Here is an 18,467-nt window from a genome sequence, read left to right as displayed (position 1 = left end):
GGTTACAATTTGGTTTTTGTTTATGCTATGACAAAGCTGAAGAATTAGACATAAAATTCAGCCCACTTACTCAAGTCCTACTCATGCCAGTGAAACCTATATGCATATAAACTGGAATATGCTTGGGGCTGCAGTTGACAGTACAGGATTCTTTGAAGGTCCTGATTAGCTCTAAAATATGGCATTTAGACAAGGACACTGTCAACAAAGCAGTCCCCTTGTTGTCTTCCTCATCCCTCAAATTGGTAACTGATTTTAAAAATAAATTGTTATACACCTGCATTAAATAGCAGATGTTTGTTTACATACTGATTACTATGCTAATGTTTAAAAATAGTTTAATGTCTGTCATGTACCTAACAGTAGATGACATAGAAGATTAATGGAACAAGTTTTCTCAACAGCTGATTTGCAATTTAGAACGCTACCTAAAATAGGAATTGTTGATTATGTATATTACCAAAGAATCAGTGAAGAAAGCTTTCTGAAATTCCTGTAATTTTAAACTTTCTTCATAAGTCTGTTTCCACGTTGGCTTATGGCAGTGTTCCAAAAATGCAATTTATTTTGTAATTGAGAGAAAAGGCAGGAAATGAAGTGGGCATGGAAGTAATGATCAGACAGAAGTCTGTCTTGTGCGGCGGGTGCTCTTGAGGCAAGTGATCGGTTGCCCTGTAACATTCCTATTTTTAAAATGTTACAACATGCATCCCTTTTTGTGCCTGCCATTTTTCATACTACAGAATACTGTACAGTTATAGATTTACAAAATGCAAAGCAAAAAGTAAAGACAAACAGTATCTAAATTCTGTTTCTCTTTTTCTTCTCCCTTCCACCCCATACTTTTCATTATATATTCCTCATGCCTTTTTAAACAATATTTTGAACTTTTATTCATCCATGTTCCACTTATATTTCCATGGGAAACTGTTCTGTGCACTGTCTGTACCTGGACACTGCACACAGCTCACCCTTTCTTTTTTCAATCAGGATGGCGGCCTAGTGGAAGAGCCCACTACTTCACCATTTTTGCCTTCACCAAGCCTGAAGCTCCCCCTTTCAAACAGTGCACTCCCTAATCAGACCCTGGGTGGGATTGCCTCAGGGCTGGGCATGCAAAACTTGAATTCTTCTAGACAGGTAAGGTATCTTTTGAGTGACAGTTATTTGAATGTCAGCACGCTTGCGCTTGCTAGTCAGCAAGATATTTGTTTGGCTTTGCTTTTCATTTTAAGGCTCCTTTTCCTCAAATGTAAAGAAGTGAATGAAAAGTCAAAAATCAACTTGTCATCGAAGCGTATTTCAAATGACAGTTGTTACTGCACACCAAGATTCCCACAGGTCCTTAGCTATAGAACTTGCCCTTGCTTCCCTGCAGTTCCTCCCGTCTTTGTTTTTGGTTCCTTTTCTCCTCTGCTGCATCCCGCAGCGTCCCTGCACACTGGCACTCCTTCCCATCCTCACACAGACCATACTTCTTGCCACTCATAGCTTTTGCCGCTCTTCCTTACTTCCTCTTCGCCTTCTCAGCTCATACACGTTGAAAGGTTTCCCTATATTGGGGCCTTTATATCACTATTCTCCCCTGCCCCTAAGCTTTCTTGGTTGCAGTATGTGTTTGTTAGGTGGAACAGGACCAGTATTCATTTTTACCCGTCCAGTCCACACATTTGGTGCTGTTTCCAAGTCTAGATCATAGAGCACTAGAGAAACCAAATATTTGCCCTTTTGCCATTGCTTACACTATAATGTCAATGCTCTGCTCTAAAACCTATGGGCCAAATTATTTATACAGTGGTATCTCTGGTTACAAACTTAATTCATTCCGGAGGTCCGTTCTGAAGCTGAAACCGTTCTTATCCTAAGGCGTGCTTTCGCTAATGGGGCCTCCGGCACACGACTTCCATTTGCATCCTGGAGCAAAGTTCACAACCAGGAGCAGCTACTTCCGGGTTAGCGGAGTTCATAACCTGAAGCATCCGTAACCAGAAGCATTCATAACCAGAGGTACCACTGTATTTGAGCTGGCTAGGTATTGTTAAATGCCAGGATCCTGTTCCTACAGTGGCCAAGCCCACAAAAGTTTGTCTGTCTTGAATCTCCTACCATTCAGCATCAACAGATTATCCTGGGTTCTAACACTGTGAAACTATGTTTCTCCACACCATACATAATTTGTTTCACATGCCCCAATTGCCTTTTGCATGAGCTAAAAAGCCCCAAACATTGTAACTACGTGTAGATAATCAGGGAACTACATGGTGCAAGTGTTTTTTTGTTTTTAAAGTGAAGACAATAAAAGGATAGGCTGGAATGTTGACCAAAACTTGTTAGAATAATAGTAATTCATTTTGACTTTGGCCACATTTGGACATCACACTTAACTATAGTTTAGCATAATATGAAGAAGCTGCCTCCCTTCTGCTCAGGCATGACCATCAGGAAGAGCAAACAATGGTCAAGCAGGATGCCCAAATGCATTCCAGTACCCTAATCTATATTTTTATGACATACATTCCACATGTGCAACATATTTTTTATTTTTATTTACTGAAACTAGAGGGGAAAGCTTTACACTATATGTCCAAGGAAAAAGTCATTTCCTAGCTAAAGTTAATTCACATACAGTACATGTAGATTATGATTGACTCATTTTGAAAGTGAAATTTAAGACTGCTTTACACATGCAACTACCTTTAAGGGTGGTATCTGCATCAAGTTGCTTGCATTGCATTTGATAAGCAATTTCTATAGCAGATCCTCATGCTGTTGCAGCACTTTCAGTGGTATCGTTGCTAGCCTTCTTCTAGGGGCATTTGCCATGCTTTGACTGAGGTGGTTTTGTATGCACCATCAACTTTCCAAAGGAAACTGCTTCCACAAAATGAACATGGTTGGCTGCGTGAGTAATTTAGATCAATTGATGTATTTGTACCAAACTCCTACTGAAGGTACATGCCTACTGATGTCTCAGTTTGCTATACTTTAAACCAGTGATGGCCAAACTTGGCCCTCCAGCTGTTTTGGGACTACAACTCCCATCATCCCTAGCTAGCAGGACGGTCAGGGATGATGGGAATTGTAGTCCCAAAACAGCTGGAGGGCCAAGTTTGGCCATCATTGCTTTGAACACTTCACCTGCTGCTAATCTGCATGAGAGCTCCTTTGTTTGCTAATGTCTTGAGCTAGTCTACAGTGACTGTCACCAGCTATAAAACTGTGAAACTTAAATCTTCTAACCTTGTCATCCCACAGATACCGAGTGGCAATCTGGGTATGTTTGGCAATAGCGGAGCAGCACAAGCCAGGACCATGCAACAGCCGCAGCAACCGCCAGTGCAACCTCTTAACTCATCCCAGCCTAGTCTTCGTGCTCAAGTGCCTCAGTTTCTCTCCCCTCAGGTTAGATTGAGCTCTGTAGCATTAGTGATAGCCAGGGATGCAAACCCAGGTGTCATTAACCACTGGCAGTTGGAAAACAAGGGCCTAGTGGTTAGCACTTGGGTTGCCGATGAGGTCAGGAGGCAGGTTTCTCCTCCTCACTGGCTCCTCAGTTTTGCAAAAATGGTTGTATCCCTGGCGATGGCCATTTCTGTGCCATAACTAATGCATATTGAGTGGAACACTTAAATAGATGAAAAAATAATATATTTTAAAAGTTATCTGCACCTAGAGATGCCTGATAGTGCCAATTGGAATAACGCAGACATAAAATATTGACACAACCACACTTACACAATATATTTCTATGAAAGGCACCATGTGTAGAGAAATGCTACAGAGTTTTTAAGCTGCCATGCCAGTTTATTTGAATTACAAAAAATAGCATGTTGTGGGAAAGTTATTAGTGACTCAGGTTGTACCCTACTAAATCATTGCATGTGTGGAATGACTTTTGTGAACAAGGTGGAACTTCCTCTTCCTTTCCTGCCCCTACACACAACCCAAAACTGCTCTGGGGGTTCCCCTCAACACTCTAGAGCAGTTCTGGGGGAGAAGAGGGAGAGGAATTTGTGTGGCACTTGCAGAAGTTGTTAGACACATACAATGAGTTGGTTGGATATAACTCAAGTATTTATATTTTATGTGTCAGATTTAGAAAGGATGAGCAGTTCTGGAATCAAGGTTTATTTTGCTGTGATATGTGGTGTTTGCTTTCAACTTCTGCATATAGCTTTCTATTAAACAAAAATCACAGCAAGTAACCAAAAAAACCACTTTCTTTGGAATTGTCATGTTTAAACTCTGCGAGGAGTTCAGACCTGTAACTAACACAGCTGTATTAATGAATATTCACCTCTTACATTCTTTTTCTCCAGGTTCAAGCACAGCTTTTGCAGTTTGCAGCAAAAAACATTGGTCTCAATCCTGCACTATTAACCTCGCCAATTAATCCTCAGCATATGACGATGTTGAACCAGCTCTATCAGCTGCAGCTGGTGAGTTAAAAGCCACAGTGAGAAAGCTATAAATCCAGAAAGAAAATCTTGCATTTAGAGCCACATGAATGGGCATGTTCACTTCAGAAATGATGTTTAGACTTGGTTCTGAAAATGAATTTATATACCTACTTGAATCTTAAAGGTTGCTTGATACTTCCAGTGTGATAAAGACTAAATTATTTGCTCATTACCATTGGATTGTTCTAATCTTAACTTTTGAAACACATGTATAGGACTGTAACCTCAAAAACAACCTCTGGTACCACTAGTATTACTCAGAATGCTACAATATTTCTGATAGATTCCTGTGTTGTTGTTTTTGTATTGTATGCTAATCTAATAAAATTGATGTTCTTCTTGAAGTATTTGGGTCATAAAACCTTTGACCCAAGTAGTACTGCTGCCCGGAGCTGTAATCAATCAGCTTTACGATCCAGCCCAACATCTAATGGCCGTCCAGTCATGCTCCTCTCTCAGGCTGCGCGTTTAAAAACTGTCTTCAGTAGCAGAGTTAGCACAGGGTTACGTTGGCTTCTTCAGGTCTGCTTCTTCAGTGGTGTCTTAAAATAAATCAGCTGGACACCAGTGCTACTTGACTAATAGAACTTTATTTTAAGTAGCACACACAAACGTACTAAAGACTCGAGCTGCATGTCTGCAGCGTTCTCACTCATACATCAAAAAGCAACAGCACAGAACACAGCATCGCGGGGAAAGCGAAACCAAAACTCCCCCTTTTCCAGACAAAGGAAAATGCCCATATAGCTGTGGCCGAGGCACCCAGGATCAGAACGCTTCCTGGTGAACAGTTAACTCTGTACTGACCAGAAAACCTGACAGTTCTGCAGTAGTTCTTCACCAGTAGATGCAATGGAGCACTATGTCCATTCATTCGTGCAATCAGTCATGCCCTTAATATGCATGTATTTTATTGCAAACCTTTCAAAGTTATTGCAAACCAAATATTTCTAGGACCCAATCTTCTAGATGCTAAGATACCAGTGTAGAATTTAATGTACCCAATGGCAACAACTGATCATAGGGTTTGAGAAAACTACCCCATGTTATAAATATAGAACTTCTTTTGTATTTCAGTTTTGTGAGCATATAGGAGTAGGACTCTGTACAGACATAACAGTGGTATAAATACCTTAAATAAGCTTAAGCGCTAGCCAGAGACCAGGTGTGAATGTATGGTTTGAACCATAGTATAGAGGGTTTCAGGCAGGCAACAGATGAATTCCACTGGTATTATCGCAGTGTATGTGTGCTCCAGGGCTTAGTTTGACAAGCTAAAGGTTCTCTAATCTTTTTGGGCAAGTAGACACATTTGGAATTTTGAGAAAGTGGTAGGGATGTCAGTCACAAAATGGCTGCCAGGCGGACAGGCCTTAACACAAAATGGCTGCTGTGGAGATGTAGCATAATACCAAATAACTGCTTGGGGGGGCATGACATAATTGCTACCACATTTAAAAGAGCAGAAAAAGAGACAACACAGAATGGTGTGGCATGCCCCTCTCCCAGTAGCCACCCCATCAAAGAGGGGGAACGTACATGCATCACAGAGCAACTTGGCACCCAGTGAGATGTGGGCATGTTTAAGGGGGCATGCTCAGTGTAGGAGAGGTGGAGTCGTGTAGACAGAATTGAACAAGAAAGGCAAAAAGTTTGAGGGGATTTTTAAGGGGATATTTGTTAAGACCTTTAACAAGCACCTTGTTGGCAACCTCTGCACCACAGTGTTCCCGTTAACTTGAGTTCTTAACTAGGATTAAGAGAGAATTAGCACAAACCCTGCGCCTTTGTGATTAGTTCTCTCACATGCTACCAACACTCCATTTGCATCTCCGTGTTTACATTTTCTTGAACAATCATTCAGTTGATAATGCCTTTTCCTCATCACATTTTAAATAGTTTTAATTGACCATGTATTGTTTGCACTCTTGGTTTGAGCTGACGTCTGTCTCTGGGTCTGTTACTCCCTGCAAGGAGGTCTTTGGGAGCATGCATTTGTTTCATACGCTATTTAATGCAGTTGCAGTGAGAGCATTGGGCTTCTTCACACTGTGACCTTAGACGACTTCTTTTTTCTCAACTTGCAGGCGTACCAACGTTTACAAATCCAGCAGCAGATGTTACAGGCTCAGCGTAATGTTTCCGGACCCATCAGACAACAGGAGCAGCAAGTAGGTGTAACTTGTCAACCCAGTTCCAAATGTAAAGCCGCTAAAGAATCTAGCATGTTACATGAAAAAGCTTATTTGTGAAGGAAATCTACTGTGCTGCACGCTTTTATGCAGGCATAAATCACGAGCAGGGCTGACAGACTTCAGCTTCTCTTACCATGTCTGGGATGCATCTAATTCTTAATCTATGGAATTCATTGTCTGCTGAGTGGTTCTAGATAAAGTGCCACAAACCTTTGTTCCATCTAGCATTTGCTTACTTTGTTTTATTTTTTCCTTGCTGCCAGGTTGCACGTACAATCAATAACATGCAGCAGCAGATCCAGCAGCACCAGCGCCAGCTGGCCCAGGCCCTGCTTATGAAGCAGCAGCCACCCCCTCCACATCTATCTTTGCACCCCCCTGCAGGCAAATCAGCCATGGATAACTTTTCACCCCATCCCCAGGCTCCTGGCCTATCTGACCTGCAGACCAAAGAGCAACAGTCTTCACCGAACACCTTTGCTCCTTACCCCCTTGGTACGTGCAGTTATTTAAGGACCTGTTCAGAAGAATGTAAATTACATAATTATGTATACATACAGTGATTTAACTTGCTTCAGTCTGGAATCTTTTGTCCTGCGTACCTCTGCTTCTTAACTAATTTGGCAACTGTGTCCAGATTACTTATTATCTTTATTAATATGCTACCCAGCAACAAAGTTATCTGGCAGCTTACAGTAATGATGATGATGATGATGATGATAATAATAATAATAATAATAATAATAATAATAATAATAATAATAATAATAATAATAATAATAATCCCATTAAAATTGAACCATAACAGCACCAAAAAATGGCACAGTGTTAAAAACTTCAGAAGCAGAGAATAAAATCAGTATAACAAATCTCAGGCAGCACTTATACTCCTCATCACTTGTATAATATTAGAATCGAGGATCCTTGAATGAGTCTGAATGGTAGAAGGTTTAGGACTGACAGAACAAAAAAACTTAAGTCTTAAATTAATGTACGGAAAATGTAGTGGTAGGTACCAGTTTAGGTGCTTGTGAGATACTGTCCCTCCCAATTTACTTCTTGGGCCCTTGCTGCTTTAACCCACGTTTGCATTACTTGTAGGCGTAAAAAAGATTAGCTTGTGACTTCAGCTTAAAGTAAAGTGTGATTAAATGCAAAGAATCGGGGATTAAGGGTTTCTTAATAGCCTGCCTACTTCCTCTTAGCTGGACTGAACCCAAACATGAATGTAAACAGCATGGACATTCCTGGTGGTTTGTCAGTGAAGGACACTTCTCAGTCCCAATCTCGCCTTCCTCAGTGGACACATCCCAACTCAATGGATAATCTCTCCAGTGCTGCTTCTCCACTTGACCAGAATCCTAGCAAGCACGGTATGTGTCATCATTCTAAATACATCAAGTCCAATTGCAAGATTCCACATTTTGCAGATATTCTCTCTTTCTCTCTCTCTCTCTCTCTCTCTCTCTCTCTCTCTCTCTCTCTCTCTCTCTCTCCCCCCCCCCCCCGGTTACCAATGGGCATTGCAAAGTACTTAACAGAATATCATACTAAGTTACTTGGAAGTTATTTTATGGCTTATATCAAAAACAAAGACAGAGATAAATATTTTTCCCCTATTTTTTTCTTTTTCTTGGGGAAAAAAAGTCTTGGAGGTTTATAAAGATATTTTATACCAGTGTTACTAGCCCTGAATACTACATTCCCACCACACACACCCCACACATATTGCTGCTCATGATTTCATTGCTCATATTTAAAACTTGGTCATAATAAATGTTAATAGCCTAAAAAACAAGAAGGGAATCAGGTTGAAAAGTCCAGAACATCAAGCACCTCGACTTTTGAGTGGCTTAGGCAGGGGCGTCGCTGGGGGTGGTGGTGGGGGCGGTACGCCCCTAGTGACAGGCATGACAAGCGACGGGTGGGGGTGACAAGCGACGGGTGGGGGTGACAAGCGACGGCCCCTCCCGCCATTCCCAAGCGCTGCCGCTCCCTCCGTCACCCCAGGAGCAACAGCGCATGGCCGAGCGAGCACCCCGTCGGTGCAGCGCTGCTGCTCCCGAGGTGACCGGCAGCGTGGGGAGTGGCAGGAGGGGCCAGCGCTTGTCACCCCCACGCGCCGCCGCGTCATGACGTCACATCGTGCCGTCACGACGACCCGCCCCCGGGGCGTTTCCTTTGCCGCCCCGGGTACCGCGGAGCCTTGCTCCGCCACTGGGCTTAGGCTAGTCTCATATGCATTTAATGGGAAGTATGCCCCACTGAACTCAGTCAGATTTAATCTCCAAACAGGTAAGCATAGAATGTGCAGTTAGAAAATTAAATTACAGATGTGTTATATTTTTCTCATGAATCCTTAAATCTTATATTTTCTGAGATGTTAAGAGAAGTTGGCAGGGGCGGAGTTTCACTTAGGTGAGCAGTTTCAAAAAAACAAAAACAAAAAAACACCCCCCAAAGAGAGTGCGAAATACCTACCAACTGTGTTTGGCATTCATCACATTAATGTAAATCAAATGCAGACTACATCAACTGTATGCAGAGCGGAAGTAAAAATTCAGTATTGCCCTTAGAGTCATTATACATTTTAGACCAGTACTGAGAGAAACCTATTTTAGTTCCCTGCTCTTGTTTCAAACTCCAATATTCTAAAATCACAGCTAATACTGTGCTCATTAAAAACATTTATATTTTGTGAGTATATTGATATGATTTTTAAGGATCTTAATCTACTGATTGTTTCCATATAGCAAAGTGCTTTTCCTGACACTCAGCAAAATACCATGTTGTATCTCTTACATTTTTCATTAGTGTCCTTTTGTTTTAGCTTTACTTGACAGTTTTATCAGTAGCAAATCCGTCCCATGCAGGTTTGCTCTGCAACAGGTCCCACATTGTGTTCAGTGAGATTTACACCCAGTAGCAGCTTTAATCTCACGAATCTTTGATAGATAACTTCTGAACTGTGTTAGCTACCTTTCTGCCCCAGTTTAACTTGCTATCTTTCACTTAACTGGCCACTGTTACAGATGTGTTGTGTGATTGATACTTTGCTTTACTAATTTCTGTTGAAACAAAGAAAGAAAAATTATAGTGACTACCAATAAGAGGAGCCAAATGTTAACCATGCTCTTAATAATCTTGTGCTGTCTTCCCACCTTCTTTGTTCTAGGTGCTATCCCTGGAGGTCTGAGTATTGGTCCTCCAGGAAAGTCCTCCATTGATGACTCTTATGGCCGGTATGATCTGATTCAAAACAACGAGTCACCAGCTAGTCCTCCTGTAGCCGTTCCTCACAGCTGGTCACGTGCCAAATCTGATAGTGATAAAATCTCCAATGGCTCCAGTATCAACTGGCCACCAGGTAACAAAAAATATGTACTGTATATTCTGGCATATAAAAGTATTTTTTAATCCAGGAAAATCTTCTCAAAAGTCGGGGGTCGTCTTTTACACCGGGTGGAGAATCTGCGGTCGAGTATATCTCAAACTCTATATTTTAACTGGAAAAGTTGGGGGTCGTCTTATGGTATTCTAGCTTTTAGAGCTGGAAGGTATCTGAAATGTGATACAAACCCCTTTACTGATGCAATGCTTTCGGTATCCAAATATTAACATACTAGTTCAGCTCATTCCAGCTGCAGTCTTCCATAAGATGAAAGTATGAGGAAGATTTTGCCACACTATTGTTGGGCGAGGCATGCATGCACATAAAATATTTTATCCTGGTGTGAACTGGGATAAAACTTCCTACCTGCCTGATACTAGCACTGAATTTGGACAACAAAATCCATCCATCCAAACCTCCCTTATAAAATGTTTTTCTTAAACTTTTTATCAAAATGCCCACTCCATCACCAGAGAGTTGTGTACCTTCTGTGCAACGGTACCTTTTCCCATGTTTGTGGATCTTGGAAAGAAATGTGATGCCATCTTATTTTTCTCCAAACAGAATTTCATCCTGGGGTACCATGGAAAGGATTGCAGAACATTGACCCTGAGAATGATCCTGACGTTACACCTGGAAGTGTTCCAACAGGGCCAACTATTAACACCACCATACAAGATGTTAATCGCTATCTACTCAAGAGTGGAGGTAGAGTAATATCCATGTGTCATATTGCCTTTATTGTTTCCCTTCCTTTCTCTTCAACTTGTGTTTTTATAGTATACCCAAGTCTGAAAGCCATCTGTAGTCAGGACCAGAATTGACATAATTTGCAATTGCATTTGTTCCCTAAACATTAAGTTTTTAAGCTATAAACAGCCTTGGGTGGCTACAAGCTTAACCAGCAGAATAGCAGGGAAAAGCCCTATGTAAATCTTCTCTGCTGGCTGCTTTCCCACCCCAAATCACTCCCTTCCAGCTGTTCTTTCAACTTGTGGGGAAGACCAAGCCAGATAGGGGAATGACTAAGCAGCCCCTTCTTCTCTGCTTTCAGTTCACAACCTCCCAGTGCTGAATTTTATCTTATTTTTAAGACAAATAGAGAAAGATACACATCACTAAATGTCATGTCTAGTTTTGGTCCTTACACTCATGCAACTTAAAACTGTGCCTGAATATCTATTTCATAATAGCTGTTTCTGCTTGAACGTCTGCCTTGAGTTTTCATTTATTTTAACTTTGACTTGTAAGGGTATCATTTGAAGACTTCATCATGTTCATCAGAAGTTGCTATGTCACTCTTGAGCTTAAGTAGAGATTTCCTTTTCACTTCCTGTACATTACAGCTGTGAAGTCATAATCCAGTTGCAAGCAGCTGTCCTGTTAACAAGAAAGTGAATATCATAAATCTCATATGGGGTGTCATTTGTGATGAGAAAATGGGCTGACCCATCACTAATCCCAGAAGCAGGCAATATATATATGAAACAGAGGCCCTGTATAGTGAATGTTCTTTGTCACATCTTTATCTGAGCTTCCTCAAACACCAGGCTATTGACTGTACTAACTGGATTCTAAAGTAGCAGAAACAAGAGCTACATCTGAAGAAGCCTGGCTTATATTGAAGTGACTTGCACAGCCTGGTGGAAGTCCAGTAGCAACAATACTAGCTGGAGTATAGTTGTGTTGGTAATTTACATTTAACAGGCCTCCCAGTTATAGATTGAGCTGCTTCACTCCCTATCTTCAAGGATGACTGTGAATCAGTTTTGTCCTTAGAAGTTCTATACGTTTGGATGTATTTTTCAGCTATGTTCTTGGATTTGTCATCTGGAAAAAATAATTGTTTGTCTCTGTCACACCATCTATGTACATTTTACATAGAAGTTAGACACATAAGAATAAGAGATTACAGTCAGTAATAGACATTTGCATGTATGTACAAAGCTCTCTGCCTTTTGTTTCCTACATGTACTGTAATACCGTTCTTCCCAACCCAGGCTGTAAATGATAAGGCCAGTGAACTTAGTGTATCTCCCATTCCTGCCTGGTGGCATCCCTTTGGAATTTAAGGGAATTCAAAATAGCCATTATTTGTGGTCGTTTGCCTCATATTTGTGGGAGCCTTGAAAACCCATCAAAGATGGGAGGGAGGTTGAAAGGATGCATGCACAACTACATTTGTTTTGGCCCCTTTCTTCCTAGATTCCAAGGTGGAACTGGTGCCAGATTTTTCCAGCTTATTCACCCACCCAGCTGCAATGAATGACCCTTTACATTCTATGAGTGCAGCTAGACATGATCTATGATTAGCTCTCCAGCTCCTTTTTAACAGTTTAATGGCAACTGTGGAGAGCGCAGTGGAAATAGATACTGAGGTGCTGGTGTGCGGTTTCTATCATTTCCTGGCAGAAAGGAAAGGGGAGGTTTCCTTTTCCTTCCACCATTTTCACAATTATAACTCATTTCCAAGATTCTGTTTCTACCATCATGAAGACATACAGGTACTATATGGCTGTAAATAACAGCTTCAGTGGATGAGTGAGGGACAATTTTCATTAGGTGTTAGCTCCTTGCTTTCCCCCAGTACCAGCATCCTAATTGGATTCATGACAAATAAACACCCTACACCTGCTCTTAAACTGTTAAAACAACAACAATAACAACAACCCAGAAACATCTAATTTGATTCTGAGATTATTTCACTGCTGAGCATTACTTTGGTTAAGGGATCAAACTCCACAAGGCAGAGGGGGAAATGAGGGGGGAGAGATGGTAATGAGAGTGTAGACTTGTGGAGTGGGGGAGAGGAATCATAAGTTGTAAAGAAAAAATGGAAATTTGGATACTTAAGAGATCTGTACAGGGGGAAGAAGAGTGCTATAGGAGGCATAGAAAAAAATAGGGGAGTGATGGCAGAAACACCTATGGATAGAGAAGCAGAAAAATACAGGATTCGAAGACAGAATAAAGTATGCTGTTTCCCAGTATAGAAATAAAAGTGGTTCACGGAGTGGGTTAAAGAAAATGCAGCATTAAAATTTTCAAGAAAAATGAATTTCAGTTATTAACCATATGATGCAGTACTCTTGCATTAGTAAAAATATAAAAGTAGCCTTCAGTTTTACTGAACTCCATACTATGATTTGAAGTTGTACATCCCTGTTCTAATGCATACCTTAATGCAGAAACTATTCATCCCATAGGCAAAGCTGTTTTCATACTGTACAGTAGAAATTGATGCTATAAAATATTATGGAAACCAGAAAAACTTATGGAAAATATTTATTTTGTATAATTCTGTGAAAATTTATACATGTGGACTCTTCAATAATGAAGTGGCCAGTTGCAGGTATCTGAAGAAGTGTGCATGCACACGAAAGCTCATACCAGGAACAAACTCAGTTGGTCTCTAAGGTGCTACTAGAAAGAATTTTCGATTTTGTTTTGAAGTGGCCAGGTTCATGGTTCAGATATCACATTCCATTCCTTCACCACCCCACCCCAAAACAGTTATGATTTTCTGTTTTAGAGATTCCTCTAACCACAGTTTGCCATCAAAATTAGGCAAATTAGTACTAACCTCCAAACATCATTTCACCCATAGTTTAAAGTGGATTTACAAACTGAATTGTCTCCCACCAATATTTTGAAAGGAAAAGTGTGGGTAATAGAAGAACAGTAGATTGTTCTGGATGGGGAAACCAAGGTGATGGAAAGAGCAGGATATATTTGTACTGCACAGACTGTGAACAGTGAAGCCTTTTGTAGATGACAAGATTTTTCTAACATTTGAAACATTCCTAAGACTCTCAGGGCTCAGCATCAGATTGCACATACAGTGGTGCCTCGCAAGACGAAATTAATTCGTTCTGCGAGTGCTGCCGTATAGCGAAAATTTCGTCTTGCGAAGCACCAACGGGGGAAGAGCAGTTCAGAAATTTTTTTGTCTTGCGAGGCAAGCCCATTGAAAAATTCGTCTTGCGAGACAGCCTTCCGCTAGCGAATGCCTTTCGTCTAGTGAGGCATTCGTCTAGCGGGGCACCACTGTATAGAATCATGGAAACTTGTTTTGTTTATGTGTTGCTTCTTGGTTATTATATTGCACAATGAAAAATTATCTGCATTTTTGAATGCAAATTTAATTTTAGTATCGTTGACATAAGTCCTGTGACTTTGCAACTAGCTGAGGCATCCTGATGCCTATTTATCAGCACATCTTCGTACGCATACTTACAACCATAATTTTATCTATCTTATACATGCTGCCTGGATGTTCAGGTTCTCTGTTAGTAATACAAAAATATCCTGTACATTCAGTATTGAGTGTTGTTATTTCAGCAGCTGGCATGAGCATAGCTGTGAATGCATTGCCAGAGATGTCTTCTTACAGTCATTAATGGCGGTGCCTTCTCTCTAGAGGTTACAGACAAAACTTCATCCACAGCTGTTTCTGTATTACAGCAATTTCCCTCAATGCAGATTGAATGTTCTGTCATGCCCTTTTGTCATGATCATTGACAGTACACTTTACCTGCATCAAATCTAGGTCACCGTTTTTAGATTCACACCTTTTCCAGTTCATTTTCTCTCATTGTATATGAGGATATAGGGCATCATACCTACAATCTTCACACCAAAATAGTCTGTCTTTGGACATAATGTTAAACCACAGTAAAATGTTATGAGAATGTGCCTCAATTCCCCTTGGGCTTGGGCTCACCCTCTTCCCCCTGTGATGCAGGCACAAGGAGATCATTTGAAAACTAGACTGTGGTTAAACTTAACTATGGTTAGTGAAAATAAGCCGGCTTCATACATTATGGTTCAAAGTTGGCTTATTGTCACTAACCATAGTTAAGATGCACTGGTTTGGACATGGCAATTCCTCCTCACAGCCATGTTGGAAGAGAAGTGGGTAGAATGCAAGCCCACAGAAAGATTGGGCTTGTTTTCATATTGCCAAAACTATGCTTTAGTTACTCTGAACCTACCCAATGTCTTCAGTGCAAGATCTCTCTTCTCAGGCTTTTACCCTTTCACTGGTATATTTTTACCACAGTATCTGCATTGCTGCAACTTTGACTTACTTCAGCTGTAATGCCAAACCATGCTTTTTCTTAAATGAATGAGCCTCAGGCTCATTTATTCTTTCCTTTCCTCATATATTTCAGTTCTTGCCCACACTTCCTGGTTCTTAGCAAACCATAGTTTGTCTGCAACACAGAACTAGAGACCATCATTTGATATTGGTTTCTAGTTCTGGTTTGGAGGCAAACCATGCTGAAATGGCAAACTATGCTTTGCTGAGAACTAGGAAGTATGGGAAGAAATCAGAATACATGAGGGAAGGAATGAATGAATGCACAAGCGTGTGAGGTTCATTCATGTGAGCTGAGCCATAGGGTTGTGTTCAGCTAAGTTTACTCATGGCAGACCCACTGAAATCAATGAACATGACTAAGTTAGGTCTAAGTTTAATGGGTCTACTCTGAGTAAAATTTAGGTGTATACCACTTATAGTCTTCTTACATTTGTTGCCTCAATGTCTGTAAGCATTCTGCTTCCAAGACTTTTAAAGTAATTTTAGTAATATTTTCCTTTCATAATTTTCCATAGATCCAACTCCCCCCCCCTTTATGTGCTAAGGCAGGATCACCACCATATATGGAGAACATATAATCAGGTTGATGATTTGCTGATTTCCTGGAAGCATGGGAGCCATTCAAGTATATATGCTCATGGGAACTAAAGCACTGGTTTCATGCAACATTCACTGACTGCTCAGCTGACTTCCTCATAGTCTGGGGGTCCACGAGTGCGGGATATGCAAAACATTATGTAGCATCATGCAGTTTCTTTGTGGGTTTTATACTGTTGGTTTTTCACTGGAGCATTGATCCTGGAGCAGAAGTTATCACACAACTTTGTGTTACAATTGGTTTTAGTATGTATAGTTATTTGTTATGAAATACTTGTACAAGATAACGACCAACTTTTTTCGAGACTCAGAAAATAACATCAACTTTCCATTTTCTGAATTTATATACATTGGACATTATCTTCTTGTAGGGGTAGCAAATGTAGGCAAAAAGCTCAACTAGGCTCGGAAGAGATCTGCTTCCCCTCTGCCCCCCCCCCAGCCGCACAGACATGCATGCAGGTAGTGTGATAGGATGTTAGACAGAAAGGAGAAGGATATTAGGCAGAAAGGAGCATCTCTCTACATCTCATGCATCCCTGTCCAGTCTGTCCTCTGCCCAATACAAGATACTTACGCTATGACCACAAGTAACTTGCAAGGCATGGAGAGAAGGGGCTGGATATGTGAGGCATGCACAGATGTCCCATCACAGTGCCTGCATATTTTTCAGTGTTTGAGCAGGCAGAGAAATAAAAACCAGGGAGCCCTATTGGAGTCCTCTGAATGTGGGTGCTGCAGCCGCACAGCATATGGATCGGCCCTGTGTTATTACTGAAAATGCTGGATGCAAGAGCAAGACGTACTGCAGCAAACCAGTCACTGAAGAGTGATTCTCTTATTAAAAAACCATTCATATATACATCTAGTCTTCACAACAATATAGCAAGGTACATCAAGCAGAGGATATCTTCACACAACACAATCTACCATAGACGAGTTCAACGTGGGATCCATAAGCCTTTAAGATGAATGGCTGATGTTTGCTCCACCACATCTGAAAACTTTGATAGTCCCTTAATTTATTAGAATAGAGTTGTTGTCCACTTGTAAAGTAATGCTTATGTTAGATTGGATTCGATTATTTGGGCTTTCCCCCTTGAGATTCTCCCTTCATGTATACGTTACCCAAACCAATTAGATGCCATGTGTGTAAGTCATGTTTAGCCTTTCTGACTATATAAATAACTTCTCAGGTAATTTGTGTGCCTCTGTCTAAGAAGCATTACAACAGAATTTATAATTCCAGGTGGCTTCTAGCAACTTGACCACCCTATTGGTAGCTGGTTTTCAACAGCCTAAATGTGGCAGCTGCACACTGGCTGCAGAGCACTAGACCTGACACTTGGCTCCCAGGGCAGATCTATGGAGGCATTTGGTCCTGCAGCTCTGGCCTTGGCCTGTGATGTGACTTATTTTGCTGAGGCTTGTGGGAACATCCTATGCAACAAAGCTGGAGGGGGTGGGATTGGCTGGCGACAGTTGCAGGAATTCTTGAAGGCAAGTGGGGCAGAGATGAGCACATATGTCTGACCTGCCTTTTAACTTTCTGACACATGGGTCACCACAACTGATATGGCTGCATTTTCATAAACATTTTTCATCTACGATTCATGTATCCTGGATACGGTGGCAATGAATGTCACCTTCCTGGAAATAACAGTTTAAGGAGAGTTAGAATGTATCCTTCTGCATGGGCACAACCACCCTTGTCACTGTGCCACCCTTTTTTGTACTTAGTTCTGCTGCATCGGATCATGCCTACTGTAACATTTCATTCCTAGACCTCAAAGGCTAGGCTGGGTTAGCATCTTACCTTGCATGGTTTCTGTTTGCACATGACGGTGTTAGAATTGCATATGCTACAGTAGACACCATTCTGCCCATCTTTCTTAGTTGCTTCTTTGCTGGTTCTGCAGGGTCATCCCCAACATCATCTCAGAATGCCACGCTGCCTTCATCGAGTGCCTGGCCACTTAGTGCCTCCGGCTACAGTAGCTCTTTCAGCAGCATTGCATCCGCACCTAGCATTGCAGGTATGACCAATGGTCTTTCTACTAAGAGTCCCTCTTTATCCACAAAGAGAGGAGGTTCTCGAAAGGCTTCTGCTCAATGTGGTAATGATGGTCCTATAGGTGTGCCACATGTCTTTTGCATACTGTGCTCCTTCAGTCCAGTAACTGTCCTGAGAGTTTGGCAGTGATGAATATGTAATGGGGATGTTTGGCATGGAAAATACTTCAAAATGAGAAACATAAATTAGATAGAGTGCCAACACCTTGGTGCATATTGACTAAATTCTGTTCATGAAAACAGGAAAGCTTTTGACCATCATTCAAGCTAGCTTATACTGTTTAATCAACAGACGTTGTGGAATAAATAGCATTGCTTATCTGATGTTGTGTTTCTCATTTCCTGGGAATAAGTTGATCAATACAACCAAAGGCTTTCACTTCTCCTTGTTCTCCCTTCCCTTCCCAACTTTGCCTACCCATCTCAGCAAATGTCTTGATGAAGCAGAAAGTGGGCAGTGTGGTCACTGTCAACATATATGTGGCTGAACTTCCATTGCATTACTTCTAACACATACCCAGCAATTTTCAAGATGCTGTCAGTCATCTTGCTTTGTTCAGCCACCCAGGGGCCAATAGGTGCAAGTGCACTCAATTGGGCAAAGGGGGGTCAGGGTGGGGGACAGCAACAAATTGTGTCCTTATTGC

General features: G+C 41.2%; 1 protein-coding gene across 10 annotated transcripts in view; it reads left to right on the top strand.

Moving 5' to 3' along the window:
- Window positions 1–18,467, top strand: part of TNRC6C (trinucleotide repeat containing adaptor 6C) — a 113,077-nt gene that overhangs the window by 83,850 nt on the left and 10,760 nt on the right. For 4 of the 10 annotated variants that reach the window (XM_033139443.1, XM_033139440.1, XM_033139437.1 and 1 more), the window contains 9 exons: window positions 991–1,140; window positions 3,256–3,402; window positions 4,320–4,439; window positions 6,548–6,631; window positions 6,919–7,186; window positions 7,861–8,028; window positions 9,831–10,022; window positions 10,611–10,754; window positions 17,667–17,783. In XM_033139443.1, the coding sequence (XP_032995334.1) occupies window positions 991–1,140; window positions 3,256–3,402; window positions 4,320–4,439; window positions 6,548–6,631; window positions 6,919–7,186; window positions 7,861–8,028; window positions 9,831–10,022; window positions 10,611–10,754; window positions 17,667–17,783 (1,390 nt within the window). The remainder of the gene's footprint in view (window positions 1–990; window positions 1,141–3,255; window positions 3,403–4,319; window positions 4,440–6,547; window positions 6,632–6,918; window positions 7,187–7,860; window positions 8,029–9,830; window positions 10,023–10,610; window positions 10,755–17,666; window positions 17,784–18,467) is intronic. The other 6 variants (XM_033139446.1, XM_033139441.1, XM_033139447.1 and 3 more) reach the window with 4 other exon arrangements.

This window comes from Lacerta agilis, chromosome 2 (assembly GCF_009819535.1).
Source record: "Lacerta agilis isolate rLacAgi1 chromosome 2, rLacAgi1.pri, whole genome shotgun sequence".
NCBI lineage: Eukaryota > Metazoa > Chordata > Lepidosauria > Squamata > Lacertidae > Lacerta > Lacerta agilis.
Note: the sequence above shows the minus strand (reverse complement) of the source record. Positions and strands in the feature narration are given on the sequence as shown.